The sequence below is a fragment of the Lepisosteus platostomus genome, chromosome 11 (genome assembly GCF_059453375.1).
Source record: "Lepisosteus platostomus isolate fLepPlt1 chromosome 11, fLepPlt1.hap1, whole genome shotgun sequence".
NCBI classification, from domain to species: Eukaryota; Metazoa; Chordata; class Actinopteri; order Semionotiformes; family Lepisosteidae; genus Lepisosteus; species Lepisosteus platostomus.
In genome coordinates, this window is record NC_142621.1 from 40,984,763 (window position 1) to 41,002,858 (window position 18,096).

Sequence of the window (18,096 nt, forward strand, 5' to 3'; positions counted from 1 at the left end):
GACATGCTATTGTATACTCTGTTTGTCAGTTACTATTGTTGCTTGTTTGAAGAGATCTAACAAGTAAGTTGAGCAGGATCTACTTTTTCGCAAAAGTGATCCCCAGGATTCAGTTTCCATATAGGTGATCCTCTATTAATTTGTTTACTGATTGTTTTCATAACCTGACATGTAAAGGATTCCAGACCTATTTCTCTGTAATGCATGTATTTACTTTTGTATCGATGGGCACTGGCACTACATTAGTGATTTTGAATGACTGTTGGAGGAGTGGCGTCAATGGCTTATGAATTCCATGTCTTATTTCCTTAAGTACATCTGGTAGATTACAATTGGGTCCTCCTTTGTTCTTCTGTTGCCTAATATAGGTTATTGACTTCTTCCTTAGCAAATACCTGAATGAGTAAAATATTCATTTAGTAAATCAGGAGTTTACCAGGAATGTGGAACAGAGTCTGTGATTATTAGACATGAATCACAGCATCAGGTAAAATATATATCTTGAATATCTCGCATCCAGAACTTTTTTGGCTCACTTCATTTCTGTGCAAGAGTATGTATGAGTACTGGTCTTACTTTTTTTTTTTCCTCCCTCTGTTCAGATAGTAAATAAACAGCTAGGTACAGAACTCGTGTCTCTTGTGTGACTATATAATATAGAGAAATGATTAGTTTGGCAGAAGCATTATTGCAAGGGTGTTAGGAATCCATTGTTTAGATTAGAAATGCTATATAAATGTAAATCATTGTGGGAACAGAGAAGCCTACACAGTGGTAAGTCATTGCAGGTGAACAAAGCAAAATGGTGTACTGACTTTGAATCCATAAAATGTCGAGGTTCTTTGAGACAGTTTTTTTTAAAAGCACATCATGAATGTAGGAAATAATGGGTTCTGAGATTGGACATTTATAATTAAAAATGAGTCATCTCCTTAAACCCCTTTTTTAATCTTGAAAAAAAATCTATGCCTTTAAAAGATAAATTGTGTTGTCTGTGAGTTCTGTAATGTAAGGCAGTAAAGGAGATGAGTGTTTTGATGTTACCATAAAATAATGTTAGATGAAGACCTCCTTTATAAAGGTTAAATGCAGACCTTTGTGTAAAAGCCCACAGATATTTCCTTATAAGTCACGTAAGTAGCCTTTTGTTGTCATAATTGATTTTTTTTGCAAGCTCTGCATTATATGGTTAATATGTTTTGCTAAAATCTAATCAAGTGAAGATGTGTATGCAATGATGTACGTGTTTTTTAAAGGGAGAAATGAAATTGAAGAAATCCAGAAAATGAGAAACTATATGATGAAAATGAAAAACATCTGACAGTTTCTTAAGTTGGTATCTCTACCTGTTCAAAGAAGACAGAAAGTAGGGTATTCATCATAGTGAGTTGCTAAGACAACATTGTGCCATTCACCTTGTTCAATGTTTCAGAATTTTTCACAGCTTTTTTAATTAGCATCAAAGCAAACAGTGGATCAGGAAGTTAGCACAGTGGGTATAGAGTAATGTGAAAAGTGAATGGTATTTGTGTAATGTGAACACAGCAGATGAACTTACTGCAAGCAATTATCAATGGCATTTAGCAGATAGCTTGCAACAGACCCTGTGTCTTCTGTTTGTTCAGAGCCAGGAATGGACGTCCAGGAGATTCCATTCTGACATGAGGATATTGGCAATGTTGTGGCACATTATCTTGTGGCAAAATATGACGGCATTGTAGAGCCAGCTAACCTTAATGCTGTAAGTACAGCCTGTCAGTTCAACTGATCATTTCAGAAGATCTTGATCAGTCATTTCCTCCTACTTCATCCAAACAGACCTAGGCAGTATGAAATGATGCTGGTTTTAAATATTCCTTATTCATTGACTATGTATTCATTCAGAAACTGTAGAAACCTCTGAGAAATTGTGTGCTTTCAAAAGCTTTTGAATGAGCTCTTTCCCAGCGATTCTGTGTTTCATACTTTAAGGTTCATGCCCGCATGTACTGATTTAGCATGTCAGAGATTTGTTTGCATTCAGGATAGGAACTGTAAATGTGGCGTAAAGCAGTCTAGTACCTTGCAGTAATTATATCGAACCCCTTGTGATTGTAAGCAGTGGCTCAGAATTTCATATTTGAATGCTTACGTCCTTACTGAATCAAATAAAATTACCAAGGTATTACTAGTTTTAAAATAGTTAAGGACAAAACTGAATGGTATGAATAAGTGTAAGGAAGGTGTATTTTCTGAGCTTGCTGACCCCAGCCTTTAGTAGTTCTTGATTTTTTGTCACACGTAGGCTTTGACGTTTTTACAACTTCAATCCAGGTCATGAGGGAGACTTATTTATAGCGTGACTCCACCAAGAGCAGGCCCCACATTACAGTCTGGAACAGCAATGAATGAATCAGTAATAAGAAGATCTGCAGGGGTGTTTGAGCTGAAAGCAGGGTCAGGTCACCCAAGAGAAATGTACCTTTGAAAAGCACAGAAATGCCTGGATGTGTGCAGTGTGACGGGTAATTCTTATCTGTGGGGCAATCCTAGTTCCTGGTTGAGTTTACCAGGATTCTTTCATGTGGATAAGGCTAGCCACCTGGTTACTATCCAAGGTGTGTTGGAGTCATGGTGCTCTAAAACAGTTTTTTTTCCCCATATCTATGTAAAGTTACTTAATGAGCAGATATTGTTGCACAGTGTCTGTTTGTAGGCTTTTGGGACAGGATTTGTAGCTCTGTACTTCACATTCTGGTGTAGTGCCACAGACTCCAGCTACATTCTTTTTCCAGTGTATTTGAACAAATAGGAGTAGGAAGTCAACTATTAAAATTAGCCATCGAAAAGTAGCCATTCATGTTCAACTTATCTTATACAGTCTCAGCACAGCAGGAGTGAAAGCTTTTCATTCGATAATTACTGAAAGAGAAAAAAGTCTGTTTTCCCTCTCAGCAGGTATAAAAGCCCTGTGCCTTTACATTTTGCCAAAGAGGAAACTGTGTAGCCCTGCTCTGTGCTTTTTTGTGCAGGTCACAATGACCTCAGCTGAGAGTGGAATCAGGGAGGCTTTTCTTAGCAAGCTCAGCTGAAGAGCAGGAAACGCATGGTTTGAAACTGTGACGTGTTTTCACCGGCGCAATTGAGAAATGCACTGCACGGAAGTTTAATGTTTAACCTTCTGTTCTTCTGTGCTGATACACCAGGTATTTAAATCTTCATTCTGTCTCTCATCACCTGTGGCAAAGCTTTCTCCACTAACCCGAATGTGTAATACCATTAAAAGCCATTAAAATCAAAGTAACTCTTTTTCCAAGAACAGTTTTGAAAACTCTAGTGCTCTCTGAAGGTTATGATGGTCTTCTCTTCATGAACAAAGAGTGACGTGGGAATAAGAAACGTGTCCTGTAACTGTTGTGAGAATGTTGAACATTGAAAAGAAAATTAGTTATAACTTTTAACAGTCTGAGCCCTAGTTTGAGCCCTGCGACCCCTTTTTGCAACTTAACTATACAAAAATTAATTGTAGTTTTATTTTTTAAATGATACATGATTTCTAAGAAAGCTTTTAAAATACTAAATGGGGAAAATCAGATTTTTTGTGTTTTGCAGAATGTTCTCATATGTTTGTCAAACTAAAATAGTTTTGAAGTAGTTATTTTTGTTTTATACAGGGTTCAAGCTTGATGGTTGCTTTGTACTAAAGGATTTGAACAGATTCTCCTTATATTACTTGTTTCTGGGTTTACCTTGCTATACGATCCACATTAAGAGAATTTATTTTACTCATTGAGATGAGTAGTGTGCCAGAGAGTGAGGCTGAATGGAATCGGTCTTCAGCATTTTGCTATCCTTCACTGCACAGGGAGAGAAAATTAAGTTTGGATGCCACGGTTTGATTTAACAGGAGACCCGAATTCTGCTGAGACCCAGTGCTAACAAACAATTGCATCTCAACTCAAAGGTAAACCAGACATGCAAATTGTACATGTTTGCAGCCAAGTTCTTCCTCTGAGGACTTCTGCTTTTCCTACTTGGCTACACTATCAGCAAAGAGAGATGATTCTGTTGATTGTTAGCACATTTTCTCTCTAAAAAAAGGACAATTGTGTTCAATTTCAAAATAACATGTGTCTTTGAAAAAAACAGGCAATTGAAGTGGTGTTGAAGACATCTGGAATGTCTTTCCAAACAATCTTGTAATGCTAGGATCCTGACCTATTAATTTAGATTAAAAACTTTTAAGGAATGTGTGTGTGTATACCCTGCGATAGACTGGCATCCTGTCTCGGTTGTAGCCCTGCCTGTCCTCCTTTGCCTACTGGGTTAGGATTCAGCTCAGACAGTGGTCACTTGGAGGTTGCATAATTGGGCTAATTATTTATTATTTATAATTAACTGTGTAATTGTAATACTAAGCTCCAAGATGCTTTATGGAAACTATACCTTTATTTCAGTGACTGTTCAGAGTAATCAACTGTAAAAAATGATATACATTTCTAAGAATCTGTAATTAACTACTTAGGTTGAAACAGAACCCAAAGGTGTTAGGCCCTCTGGTAATAGAGTTTAAGACCCCAAATAGGAAGTGTTTTAGTGTTGCTGCTCTGCAAGACCTAACAGGGGAAAAAATACCCACAGCATTGATTGTTTTCTATTTGTAGTCTTTGTTTTATATTTTGTTACTCACTCAAGTTGGGTTGAAGCAGGGTATTGCATTTGGACACTGTTTTCTGGACTATTTTTAATTATATTAAAGTGGAACTGCAGTCCCAATTTCTCAGACTGGTTATTAAATCTCAGCAGTAAAATACATTCGTTGACATTATAGAGAACATTTTGAATGAAGCACAAAAATCATGAACTTTGTGGAAGTAAAAAGTCGCCATAGAGACTCACATTCACGTTACAGGGATGTGATGAGGCCCTTCCCACTCTTTAGTCACCGCAACGACAACTGTGATTTACGAGTGAATAAGACCAGGTAGTGCAGCACACGTTCCACCACAGAAATGATCCAGAGTGAAAGTTTATGCAGAGTTAACAAGTAAGTAGTATCTGTTGGCAAAACCGTCTTGAAATCAAATATTCACAAGTATTCACAAGCCTGCTTGTTTAAAATGTAATAAGGCCACAACACGTCATCGGAAGATTTATTGCCTTATTCTGAATCACAGAACATGGCTCTGCACATACCTGGAAATTTAGGCTATTTTGTCATGTAAATCGGAGCTACAGTGTACATTTTACTTTTATTGTGGTTTAAAATGCAGAATATTGACATATTAACAAGAACATGAAAGTGTTAGTCAGAGAGGGCTCAATGGGAAGCTGGATTAAGAGATTTATTATTTAATTTCTCCGGAATATGACTTTTGTTCTGGATGTTTTTATGGTAAGATTTCAGTTTTTTTTAATGAATTATTTAAAAACCCTTTAAAATAGTGATTTTCTTTTCAAGAAATTGGGCTCTGGCTGGTTTAATACCAACCATAAAACTGGAGTTTCAGGGGAATGAGCTAGACGCACTGCAGAAGTAAAAATTCATTGCCAGACATAACCAGCCAGATGTTCTTCCTCGGGGAGTGGAATATTTTTAACTGTGAATAAAAGATGTTAATTTCATTGCTGCATAAATATTGTGGTTTCACTCAAGGCTTCTTTTCAGTTACCGTCTGTGAAAATTGTAGACGATTGCCTTCAGGCCATGCTAGGTTAACTGAAGTTTTTAACCGTGTGTCGATGTATCTTTCACAGAGGCATTTTCATTGTTGGAACTCAGTATGAGTACTTTGTTTTCCTTCCCAGAGGTAAGGATGGTTCGTGCAAAAAGGTATATAGTCGTTTAACTAAAATAGCAAACAGAAAATTAAATACTAAAGAGGAATATTCTTTATATACATAGTGTGGAAGGGCTTAAATTCCTGTGACTAAAAAGTTTAGAACATAAAACAGATATTATGATCCAATTATAGTATAGTGTATTTGTCATTATCTCCCATTGCCACTTTACTTTCCTGAGAGGAGATACTTCATTAACTTAATTTCCTTGTTATGGAAATGTCCATTTGATAAATATTTTTGCAGTAACAGAGAAGCACTGGCCTAAATGGATTTTTTGAAAATAAAGCGAAAGTTTGTATATTTGAGTCTGCTTATTAGCCGCAACATCTGTTTTTTTTAGATTCTTAGGTATTCTTGCATTAAGAGCCCGATATAAGAATAAATTGAGCTGTGCTGTAATAAGGGAGTTGGAGTGAAGAGCCATTTAGTGCGATCTCATAACGTTAAACAGTGTGATGTACTGTGTTTGAGAACATGAATCACATTGCATAAAGAACGTCGCAGAACCAGTATTAATCTTGTCACTGACATAGAGATTTGAAGAGTCAGGAATCCTCTTGAGCTACTCTGTGATTGCTAAGAAAAATAGAGCACTGCTGTTTTATGTGGCATGAATAATTATTGTAAACCTGAAGGTAATTAATTTATATCTCTTGGCCTGCTTTCTTTTTCCTTTCTTTTGACACTATCTGTCACTGGAAGGCTTGCTTTGCATTGTTCCTGCCACACATATACTAATTACCCTTCATTTGTGGTATTCAAGAGTTTCAGACAAAGACTTGTAAAAAAACATTAGGAGTCTGGGTTCCTGACAAAACCCTCTGAGTAATCAGTTAGTGACACACAGACTCTGACTGTGCACCATGTCGTTGTGATCAGGATACAGAGCAGTTCAAGCACAACTCTTGCTGATCACATTCCTGTGCAATTACAATGCTGCACCTTAAGAAAAGGAAAAACATTCTTGGGTGTCTGTATGTGTAATTATGCTACTGACAAAGCGTTTGCCACAGGTTTCTGCTGTTCTCTTGAGAGTAAATGAGAAAGTGAACAATAACGCCAAGACACTCGGAGTAGCTAAAGAACCTCTAGGGTCTAGGGCAGAATTATTGGCGTAATTTTTATTTCATTTTAATGCGATCATAGTGCAGTAGTAGCAATAGAATTACTAGCTACTTTTTAAGAAAAAAGACTTTTCATTTAAACAGAACGTAACCTGTTAGACAATATCCGTTTCATCATCAGTATCCCACCTGAGCCAAGAATACGTTTTTACTGCACTACTAGATTCCACTGCTGGTGGAAAGAACTGTTTTTCTATCGATATTGCTGTCAAATGGTGAAGCACGGCTCTGTAGTTAGGGGTCTTTTTTGCTCGCAGGCAAGGACACAAACTCCACTAAAGTCAGAGCTGCCTGCAGCAGAGCCAAATTCTGAATAAAGGCCAGAAATCTCAGTATATTACAACATAAAAATATGTTACAACGTAAAAACAAAATAAAACAGGTTTAAATAGTTAAATGAAGATGACTATGACCCTATAACCTTCAACACATCTTAGTGTATTTTTCCATGTTAAGAGTAACTACTGCTTTACATATGCTTGGAATATAGTCTTTATATAATATGGAGATAGGCAATAGAGAGTGTCAAAATATGAATGGGCTGGCTGAAGAATTATAGCACAATGGTATGAAGGAAATCTGGTGAAAGTTCCAGACTCAGTAAAGGTCTGATGCAAACTTGCATATACTCATCCTTTTGGAATTTAAAACCTTATGGCTTGAGTTATGAACCCATCTTAAAATTCATGTAAAACATTCTGATAAAAGAATTTTTTAATCAAGCACAATGCATACTGAATCTTTGGAGCTTGAAGGAAAGACCCCAGTTTCATTAACATGGAAAATCACTTCTGTGCCCTGTCTTTTCCCTTGATACTTACATGGTTGGATGCCTTGTGATCTTCATACTTATTTTCCATTGGGCAGTTCCAGCAAATGTGACACTAGATATTAAAACCCAATAGTAAATCACAATTTAATTCTGTACCCTTGTTCTGAGAGTTTGGTCTTTGATCACCATCTGTGTTTTAGGTTGAATGGCTTCTGACAATCTTAAGAATAGGCAAGGGCAGTGCCATCTCTGCATATCTACAACATTGAGTGAACCAATCCGTAAATTACTCCAGAGCAAAAAGGCAGGCATCATATTACAGTATAGGACACATTAAAGGTTCACTGGCCTTTGTAAAAAAACTGTATCATAGAAACTGCAATGTGGAGCAATGAAATTTGGTACACATGCAGTTGGGACCAAGTTGGTCCTGTGAACAACAACTGTCCGTGCAGCTGTGTTTCGCACTGTTCCATGGACATCATAGACACCAGTGGTGGTCATGTTGTGCTGATATAACCCCCTCTGGTACACACTGTAATGGGCCATGGGAATGCATGCCCCTTTTGTGCATACAGCAAATTTCTTTGGTCAGTTAATTGTTTTCTTTGCACTGTTTCTTTACTAATCTAACTACCTTCATGAGCACCATGAGCTTTTTAACTCCTAGTTTCAGAACATATAGAATGTTAGCCAAATACAGGCTCGCACTTTGATTCATTTGAGGGATCCTTCCGTATGAAATCAAAACAGCCATTTTTGACCTCATCCTTTTTGATTTCAACTAAATTTTCTGTAAACATTTGCTCACGGGAGACATAGTTAGACTGATTTTTGGACCTCAATTCAAAACATTCAGGAGACAGAGGTGCTCTTCATCACTGATAAACATAGGAGGCTAACGTTGCTATTCTTTGCTATTATCAAACTGTTTTAGAGTTTTTGTTGTTTAGGCTAGGTCTCAATTGTCTCAAAAAGCATGAATTTAGATTTATCATTTTACATAAGTTGTAGTTTAGACCCTTGTTTCCATCTTCTGAAGTTTTTTTTTTCTCTCAGCAATAGGTTGAGACACCACATAAACCTGAATAAAGGGTGTCAGGTCAATCTTCCTCATGAATTCTCTAACTTGCCTGAATAAAACATTTGTTTTAAGTTTCCGCAGTAGTGAACACTCAGGAAATTACTGGCACATGTGACTCTAGTTAAACCAGAATTATACATTGTATAAATGTATTGTGACATGTAATTGTGAGAATAATTTTGATACAATGTTCATTGCTCTCATTTTCAATCCTAACAGCACTTTGGAGTCTATGCATTGATTAGAACGTCAATGACGATTGAGGAAGAACAGACATCGATAACTGTTATTATGCAAGCTGTTTCAAGAGAAGGGACAAGCTAGCTTTCATCTCTTAATGAGATTCGGTAAAGACTGAAGCTGCTTTTCAAAACTAATGGGGCTTGTCTGCTTTACTATTCCGGAGCTTCATGGATTATTGCCTTTAGCAGTCTCTGTTCTACCTAGATTCCATTTCCATTCATCTGCACAGTTGATTGACCACTTCCCCATTAAACTGTGGCTATTGGCTTATTTCTCTTATGGAGTAATTCTTTTTATCTGATATTGGGGAATTTTGTAATGACTGTTTTATGTACTATATTGACTTTTTGTGTTAAAATGGGGATCAGGAAGCTTGGTAGTTTTTTTGCATTCTAAAATGTTTTGTAGCCGTGATAGTAGAACCATAGCAAATAGTGCCGCACTTTAAGTTGGTGGCACCATCCACTTAATAATCTGCTCTTTTTAACGAGGTTTGTCTTCTTAATTCTACTGGTTTTCATCAAATCTTAGTGTCATGAATTAGATATTGAATATTATCCTCTCTTTTATGCTTGTCACAAAGGAAGGCAGAACTTGACCAGTGCCATATTTGTCTCTGGTAACAGAAAAGGGTGTGCTTATGGTGTGATTACTTTTGTACTAAGTATGCTGTACTTATCTTAATAAATTCATATTTTTATGAATACAGCAACAGCTGTACCATCTCGTGGTTCTGACATATGAAACAAGCTTTTGTCAGTAGCTAATTTTGCTGGAATCACCAAACCTTAGTTTAACTTTGCATGCAAATTTGAGATATACAACAATAAGAGAGTGTAGAGCCAAATGCTTTTCATCCTGGCCAGCAGCCATATCACCCTGCAACTCACAACTGGCAACCCACTGAAGCTAAGCAGGTGTGAGCCTGGTCAGTACCTGGATGAGAGACCTCCTGGGAAAAACTAAGGTTGCTGCTGGAAGAGGTGTTAGTGGGGCCTGCAGGGGGCGCTCACCCTGTGGTCCATGTGGGTCCTAATGCCCCAGTATAGTGATGGGGACACTATACTGTAAACAGGCGCCGTCCTTCGGATGAGACGTAAAACCGAGGTCCCGACTCTCTGTGGTCATTAAAAATCCCAGGGTGCTTCTCGAAAAAGAGTAGGGGTGTAACCCCGGTGTCCTGGCCAAATTTCCAATTGGCCCTTACCAATCATGGCCTCCTAATACTCCCCCTCTATGAATTGGCTACATTACTCTCTGCTCTCCTCCCCACTGATAGCTGATGTGTGGTGAGCGTTCTGGCGCACTATGGCTGCCGTCGCATCATCCAGGTGGATGCTACACATTGGTGGTGGTGGAGGGGAGTCCCCATTACCTGTAAAGCGCTTTGAGTGGAGTGTCCAGAAAAGCGCTATATAAGTGTAAGCAATTATTATTATTATTATCCTGCTTTTACAATTTGTGTACTTTTAAGAAGAGCACTTTCATATTTGCAGAGTGGATCTGAAAATGTCCCCCACAAACAACCAACACCGATGTGTTTAATGCAGTGTGATCCTGAAACCAGCAAATCTTCCTGGTTTAACAGTGGGGATTTGTAAATTGTCCCATTGCTTCAAATGCAGGCATTGAGTTAAAATTTTTATATGTAAAGTAAACGCTGGGTTCTTCTGGAGTGCCCTCTCACAACAGTGTGACTGCATAGTTAAAGTGCACTCACTTTAAAATAATGTTATTTTCTGTTCCATTTTTATCTGCTGTCAGTCCATTCATCTTAAGTATTTGATTTTTCTTAAAAGCACCAAAAATAGTCCAAATGTGCCTGGAATTGAAGATGATTCTATTTCAGAAATGCATTAAACTCCTGTTTTTAAATCCTAAACAGTTACCTTGAAGAATGTCAAAGAAGAGCAGAAACAAACATTTCAGTGAGGGTGCATTTTATTAAAACCTCCTCGTGTGCTTTTATTAATAGACAAATAATTTAGGGTTCTGACATGTTTAATTGTTCTTTTACACTAATTTTGTGTTACATTTTACATGTTACATTTAGTGTTTTGACCTGATCAGTCATGAAGTTAACACATTCTTGAATTGCGTCCTTGGCCACATTTTGCCCACATTGAATAGGTTTTTTAACCATTAAATCAGAACATTACCAAGGTTAGCAAACTAGAGGGGGCCATTCAGCCAATGAAATACCTAACATTTGAAACATCTAAATTTAAGAAAATGGATGAATCATAATTGGCACTTGCTCTAAATTTTTTCTTTACAATGTGTTGTGCCTAATGATTATTTTTCCATACTGTATATAGTAAATGATCATGTGTGAAATTCAAGTATGGTGCTAAATCAACTCGATTGTCATGACATTTTGGACAGGGGCAGGGCTAGGTGTATTGAGCATGTAAGTCGCACACTGTTTGCTGTGCTGTCGAAAGCAGTAGATACCAGGCATAGTGGGTTATGTTGAATTATATGTGTCAGAATACATAAGACACCTCTTCAAGAGAACACGTTGATCTGATTTCAGTGTGGCATCACCACAGCTTCAATTTCAGTGAAATAATATTGCATCAGTGTTTCAGTGAACAAGCACAAAACCCTCTTCATGACCCAGTGAGCCTGTGCTATTAGTACAGATTTACATGTAGTGATTAATTTCACAAAGATCTTTTTCTTTTTGTGCTTGGTTGCTGTTAAAGGCAGATTAAATAAAGGTGGCTATAGTTTTAATTATAGTTTTAAATTATGTTGCAATAAGTTGCCTTTGTACCTGGTTAAACGTTCAATACATTTTTATGCATTAAATGCAACATCTTGCTGCTGCTTAGTTCAAATTGGGTATTAAGGCCAAAACTGTCTGTACACTGTCAGTAAACCTCAAAAACAGATGAGGGACATTAATCAGAGCCTGGTGGAGTTCAATGAAATATTAACTGTAGCAATAAAAGTTTAATGCAGGATGAATATATTCTTTATCATGAAGAAGCAGAGTAGTTTTTCTCATTTTTAAAACCATACTTTTAAAGGTATTGTGTTAAGGTTGAGGAACATAACATTTTCTTATTGGGTAATTCTCATTGGTGCTTTACATCATCTGCATTTGAACTGGTATCATTTGATTTATAAATTGAAAGTTATTTTACATGCATTTTCTTCAGAAAATAACATTACTTTTAGAATAGGAGTCACCTGTGTGCATTATAAACTAGGTTTCATATGGCTCAATAATTACTAATCTGCTCTAGTTTCATTACAGACCTAAAGCTCTTGCGTGACAGGTTTAATGATTTGTTTTGATGTAATTTTCTCTAATTTATCCTTTTTAAATTTCAGAATTAGGACAAACAACATAGGAAGTTAAGTGATGGGGCTTTTAAGGGACTGAGATTCTGAATGACAAATACGCACCATAGAATGTGAATCACTTTAGATATAGTCAGGTTGATCCATGGGAATTTTAATGCTGATAGTTCTTCCATGTGGTATTCTGTTCAGTCCATGTGAGATGGGGTGTGATGTGGATTTGATTTGTTTTTCTCTTTTTCTGTAGGGTAATAAGTGTGTCTTCAGCCTGTGCCGGGGATGCTGTAAGAAGAAGTCTTATAAAGAAATGGCTGACTGTCCAGGTGACCTCTTTGGGGGCTTATCCCAGAACTCCACAGTGCTCTATGGCCAGGGTCCTGCTGGACTGCACACTCTGCTAGTGTTCATTACAGCTGAGCTTAATTGCCTAACTGAAGCCTTAATTGCGCTAGAAAGTGGATTGATTTGGAATATTTATAATTAATAATAATAATTGCTTACACTTATATAGCGCTTTTCTGTACACTCCACTCAAAGCGCTTTACAGGTAATGGGGATCCCCTCCACCACCACCAATGTGCAGCCCCACCTGGATGATGCGACGGCAGCCATAGTGCGCCAGAACGCTCACCACACATCAGATATCAGTGGGGAGGAGAGCAGAGTAATGTAGCCAATTCATAGAGGGGGATTATTAGGAGGCCATGATTGGTAAGGGCCAACGGGAAATTTGGCCAGGACGCCGGGGTTACACCCCTACTCTTTTCGAGAAACGCCCTTTGAATGTTTGTTCTCAATTTAAAACCTTGGGATTTTAATTTACTGATGAAACTCAATAGTTCAAAGGCAGCCTCCAACACTAATGAGCTGAAATGTCAAAAGGTTGAAATTAAACCTGTTAAATGGATTAGGGGCTCAGCTTTGTAACTGAGAACTTGAATGGAAAAAGAACGTGGTTGTGTGGTCCTGCAGGACCATGATGGGGAATCCCTGCTTCATGGCACAGCTCAGTCTGTGTGGCAGCAGCAGCTCCCCACAGACCCTGCTAAACAGGATTTTTGTTTTTACTGATTTATTTTTATTTTTATTGTAATTACTTTTTATTTTCCTGACTTTTTTTTTCCATCTGATGAGCATGAAGATGAGGTTATCTTGATGTTCCATCCTATTTTTTGTCTTTGAAAACAGTATGTTGAATAAGAGCTGTGGTCTTGTCGGCTGTTTCATTTACATTGCTGATGTTTATTTCATTTTAAAGAGGCAGGACAATTTAAGGTTTTGTAAAAAATATGCAGTGGCCAATGACCGTGAAAACAAAATCCTTAAAAATGTTTTAAGAAAATGGGAAGAATTTTTCTGAATACTTTTCTAGACAAAGCTTTCAATACTGTGTTGATACTGTGTGAGTGGGTGGTAATTGCACAGCACCCATCACATTGTTCACACAGAGACGTTTCTTAAAGCATTTCGCACTGGAGGGAGTGGGAACCAGTTTTCTACTGAAATCAAATCTTCCAAAAGCTGTTAGCTTTGCTGTATCCTTAGAATAAAGGGTGATCTTTTCTTAGAACAAAGAGCAATCTGTTCTTTTATGTTCATCACTAGCATAATTAGTACTAACATTCAGAAAATGATGAAGCTCTGAAAATTATCTCCAGAGTTTGTATCACAAGGCTTGTTACATATCCCAATAGAGCTTAATTAGCTACTCACACATTCACACAATGTTTCTTAGTTGTACTTAAAACTTTGTAACTGCTCCTTGGAGAAGATGTCAAATGCCACAAAGCACTGAGTTAGAACATTGATAAGTATCCCCTTAAATGAGTGTTGTGGCAAATTCAGCCTGTTTTTTTATTTTCAACTTTGGATTGGAAGTTAATACTCGACTAACAGTCTTAATTACTGCACTTGGGAATGTGAGTTTGCTGACTTCTCCAACATACTGACCTATTAGTGCATCATGATTTGGGCAGTACTGGTTACAGGCTCAAACCAGTGACCTTTGTGTGGCAGGGCACAACAAGATTGGTGTGGCAAATGATTTAAGTCGGATTGAATGAGTATTCTAATGGTTCCTGCTCCGCGCTTGTGTGTGGAATGTAAAGTAGCATCCAGTAACAGAATGCCTAAAGACTATGCATTTGGAGGTAACGTTCTGGTGATTAGAAAGCTCGCCATTGTCAGCTAGCAAAGAGCCATTCAACCACCTATGTTTCCTATTGAGTTGATGCTATTTGAGAACACCAATTTCTTTATCTGCATCTCACGGTGTGTTGCCTAATGAGTTTTGCTCTGACCTGCCACAGTAAATGAAAGGCCATGTGACTCATTGCTGCCATGCAGGTGAGAATGAAATGGCAATTGGTATGAAGTGGAAATTAAATGGATGTTATTTTTCCACTATGTCTAGGAGATCTGTGACTACTACTCACAATTTCCCAGAATGCTGGGCCCCTCTTAGTTTTAGTGTCATGAATCACTAGACATAGAAACATAGCAGGGAAGCTGTAGGACCCCTATGACTAGCTATATGGTATACATATCCCTTACTCTTACAGAACGCTTTACAGCTATAATAGGGAACCCCTCTACCACCACCAGTGTGTAGCCCCCACCTGGATGATGCAGTGACAGCCAAGTACGCTCACCACACACTGGCTCTCAGTGGGGAAAAGAACAGTGAGATGAAGCCAGTTCATAGATGGGATTATTATGACCATGATTGGTAAAGGCTGATAGGAAATTTGTCTAGGACCCTGGGATAACACCCCTTTCAAAAAATTGAAACTTTTCCTTTCGAAAAATGCCCTATGGATTTTTAATGACCCCAGAGAGTCGGGACCTCCATTTTACATCTCATCTGAAGACGGCACCTTTGTACAATATAGTATCCCCGTCGCTATACTGGGACATTAGGACCCACATAGACCGCAGGGTGAGCGCCCCCTGATGTCCTCACTGACACCTCTTCCAGCAGCAACCTTAGTTTTTTCCAGGAGGTCTCCCATCCAGGTACTGACCAGCCTCACACCTGCTGAGCTTCAGTAGGCTGCCAGCTGTGCGATGTAGGGTGATATAGCAGCTGGTTACAAGGCTTTTTTTTTTACTATGGTAATTTGCTCTCTGTTGCATGTTAGAAATTAGAACAATTTTATCCGTACTTGTGATTCGGGCGGAACTGTCATTGTAGTATTAAAATCGAAAAATATTGGAAAATATTGAAGTACTTTAATGCATGACGTTTTCATTCCGTCTTCAAACACAAAACCAAAGCCAGATAGATCACTCATTTACTTTCTGTTTCTTTGCACACATCAGATATTTATGAGGTGTTTAATTGCAATTATTTATGGTTTTCCTCTTTTCCATCACCTTATTGCTGTGTCGATGCAGGCTGCCAGCTGACCGTGCAGAATCTGAACGCCTCTCGACCTCTGTTCGTTCCTTGGCAGGTCACGGGCTGCTGTTCAAGACCAAGTACGAGAAGTCGCTGAAGTGGAACTCCGGGCTTGCGGAGGGGCAGGTGAACGGGGAGAGGCGTGAAGACACAGCCACAGAGCGAGACAGGAGTGAGGGCGACCTGGTGGCCTGAGATAGTCTGGACAGACGTACAGTGTTGCTGCTGCTAACTGTAAACCAAACCACTCAGAATGGAAAGGAGGAGGGAAAGGGCTGCAGTCTGGACTACACAGTGTATTGGTGCGGGTCCTATTTATTCGGGGTGTCGTCTTGCCGGGAGATGGGAAAAGAGTGATTTTTTTACTTTTAATTTTTTTTTGCCTTTACAATGAACAGATGCATTTTGAGGAATTGCCCTTTTTAAATATTTATTTCCCACCAAACAGCTTTTAAAGCCATTTCCTACTTCCTAAACTTCTGATCTGATATTTGTTTATGAAGGGGGCCCATTATGCCTTTTTACATCAATCAGAATTAAATAGTGTCTTTTCTCTTTGACTTTAAATCACCCCCACATCCAGAAGGTAAACCTCCTGACTTAATAGTAACAGGAATGAGGGATTTAGTAGTTTTAATAACAATAGAAATGTTTTATTGCAGAAAATATGCATTATTATTTTAAGGTTTCTTTTCCATTGGTTGTCCACTTTCTATACTTTCAGTAAGGTCAAAATGGTGAGTGAATTTTAATGGTATGTGGTGTGACAAAGCAAACTATATCACTTTATTGCATTAAGATGCTTTGTATTTTAAGGTATTGTATCTACTGTGTATTGTCAAGTATAGGTGTATTGCTGTAACAGAGACAAGGTTACACACAGAAATTTGACACTAATTTTGAGACATCTGAATTATAGACCAAAAATTGCTGAAGACAAAAAAGCCTAATCATTCGTCCTCCAAATGACTTTGCTGGAAAATGTCCTTAAAATAGCAGTGCAAATGCGTTTTCATATAGATAATTGTTGGACCTGAACATAATTGAAATATTTAAACTACTAATCCTAAATAGTCCCAAAGGAAATAATTCACCGTGTAAAGTTTAGCCATTTTTGGGATGTGGGGACTGAGATCACTGTTTTTTACAAAGCCTGTTAATACCTCTGACTTTCCAGAAATATATTTTTAACTGCAGGATGATTAAGATCCAGAAGAACCTCAGACTGGTGTATGGAACATCAGGCACACTACTGAAGTCTTAAAGCCTTTCTGTCTATCCATCTTGAAGGACTTTTCCCCAGAGTTTGAAGTTTCCAATTCAAAGACACCCGAGTTCTGAGCAAAGAGAAGCAACGACTTGTGAATATTCTGTGTTCACCAGCAGAATCTATTTGCTAGATATTGACTACAGAAAGCCTGATTTCTTAGCTTTGAGCACTACTTCCTTTTATCCACATCCACCGCATCAGCAGAGATAACTGCAGAAGTAGGAGAGTCATCCACGGTTTAATTTTATTATCCTGTGGGAATGACATAGGGACTGTAATTTTCACTTTCATGATCTCAGGATAACCCTGACATTTTCTAGTAATATTTTTTAATCTGTTAGGACACACAGTTGAGTTCTAGAATGATATTGATTTCCCATAAATGTATGCTAAAAACAGTCAAGAAACCTAATGATAATAGTACTGTCTATACAGCAGATAAATTCATCTGTGGACATGGCTTGCTCGATTGTTGGTACCATACTTTGATACTGTTTTTCTGCCTCACCGTTAACTAGATAGTTATTTTTGTAAGAATATTTCATCAAACGTTTTGAATTGAGGATAAACTGGTTATCCTTTTGTTCCTGCTCAGATAACTAGAAAATGTAATAGTGACGTATTCCACATGTAAGTACTATTGTAATTAATTCATTCCATCTGTCTCTGGGATGGAGAGAATCCTCATCACTCTCATTAACTGTCTTGTGTGCAATACTGTAATCACACAGGACTTTACTATATAATCCAGGGGATGATAATTAAAAAACATGATTACAAGAAAAAAACAGATGTGCCCCTCCATAAGACTTTGCTATCAACACAAGCTAAAAAGTTTGAACAATATTTGCTAAACCACACAGGCTGTGAATTTAATTTTCTGTCTTGTTTGAATGTAAAAAGCATGATCATAATCCATCATCTGTATGACATGGACTCTAGTCTATGGACTCTAGCTAGTTTTGGATTCAATTTAATGTGTCCTTCGTAAAGTCTTCACTTGACGAAGGTGGATTTTATCTTTTGTCGTTTCATGAGGCTGCATTAAAAACATGCCTTGAGATTGAA

The 18,096-nt window shown here is 37.9% G+C and overlaps 1 protein-coding gene across 3 annotated transcripts in view; it reads left to right on the top strand.

Moving 5' to 3' along the window:
- Positions 1-18,096, top strand: part of dus1l (dihydrouridine synthase 1-like (S. cerevisiae)) — a 34,355-nt gene extending 16,259 nt beyond the window's left edge. Inside the window, exons 13-15 of one of the 3 annotated variants that reach the window (XR_015925392.1) lie at positions 1,626-1,741; positions 12,606-12,681; positions 15,814-15,968. Coding sequence is in view for 2 of the 3 variants with exons in the window: in XM_088599688.1 (XP_088455814.1) it covers positions 12,606-12,681; positions 15,814-15,953 (216 nt within the window). In the remaining variant the exon portion in view is untranslated. Of the gene's footprint in view, positions 1-1,625; positions 1,742-12,605; positions 12,682-15,754 lie in introns of all 3 variants that reach the window. The other 2 variants (XM_088599689.1, XM_088599688.1) reach the window with 2 other exon arrangements.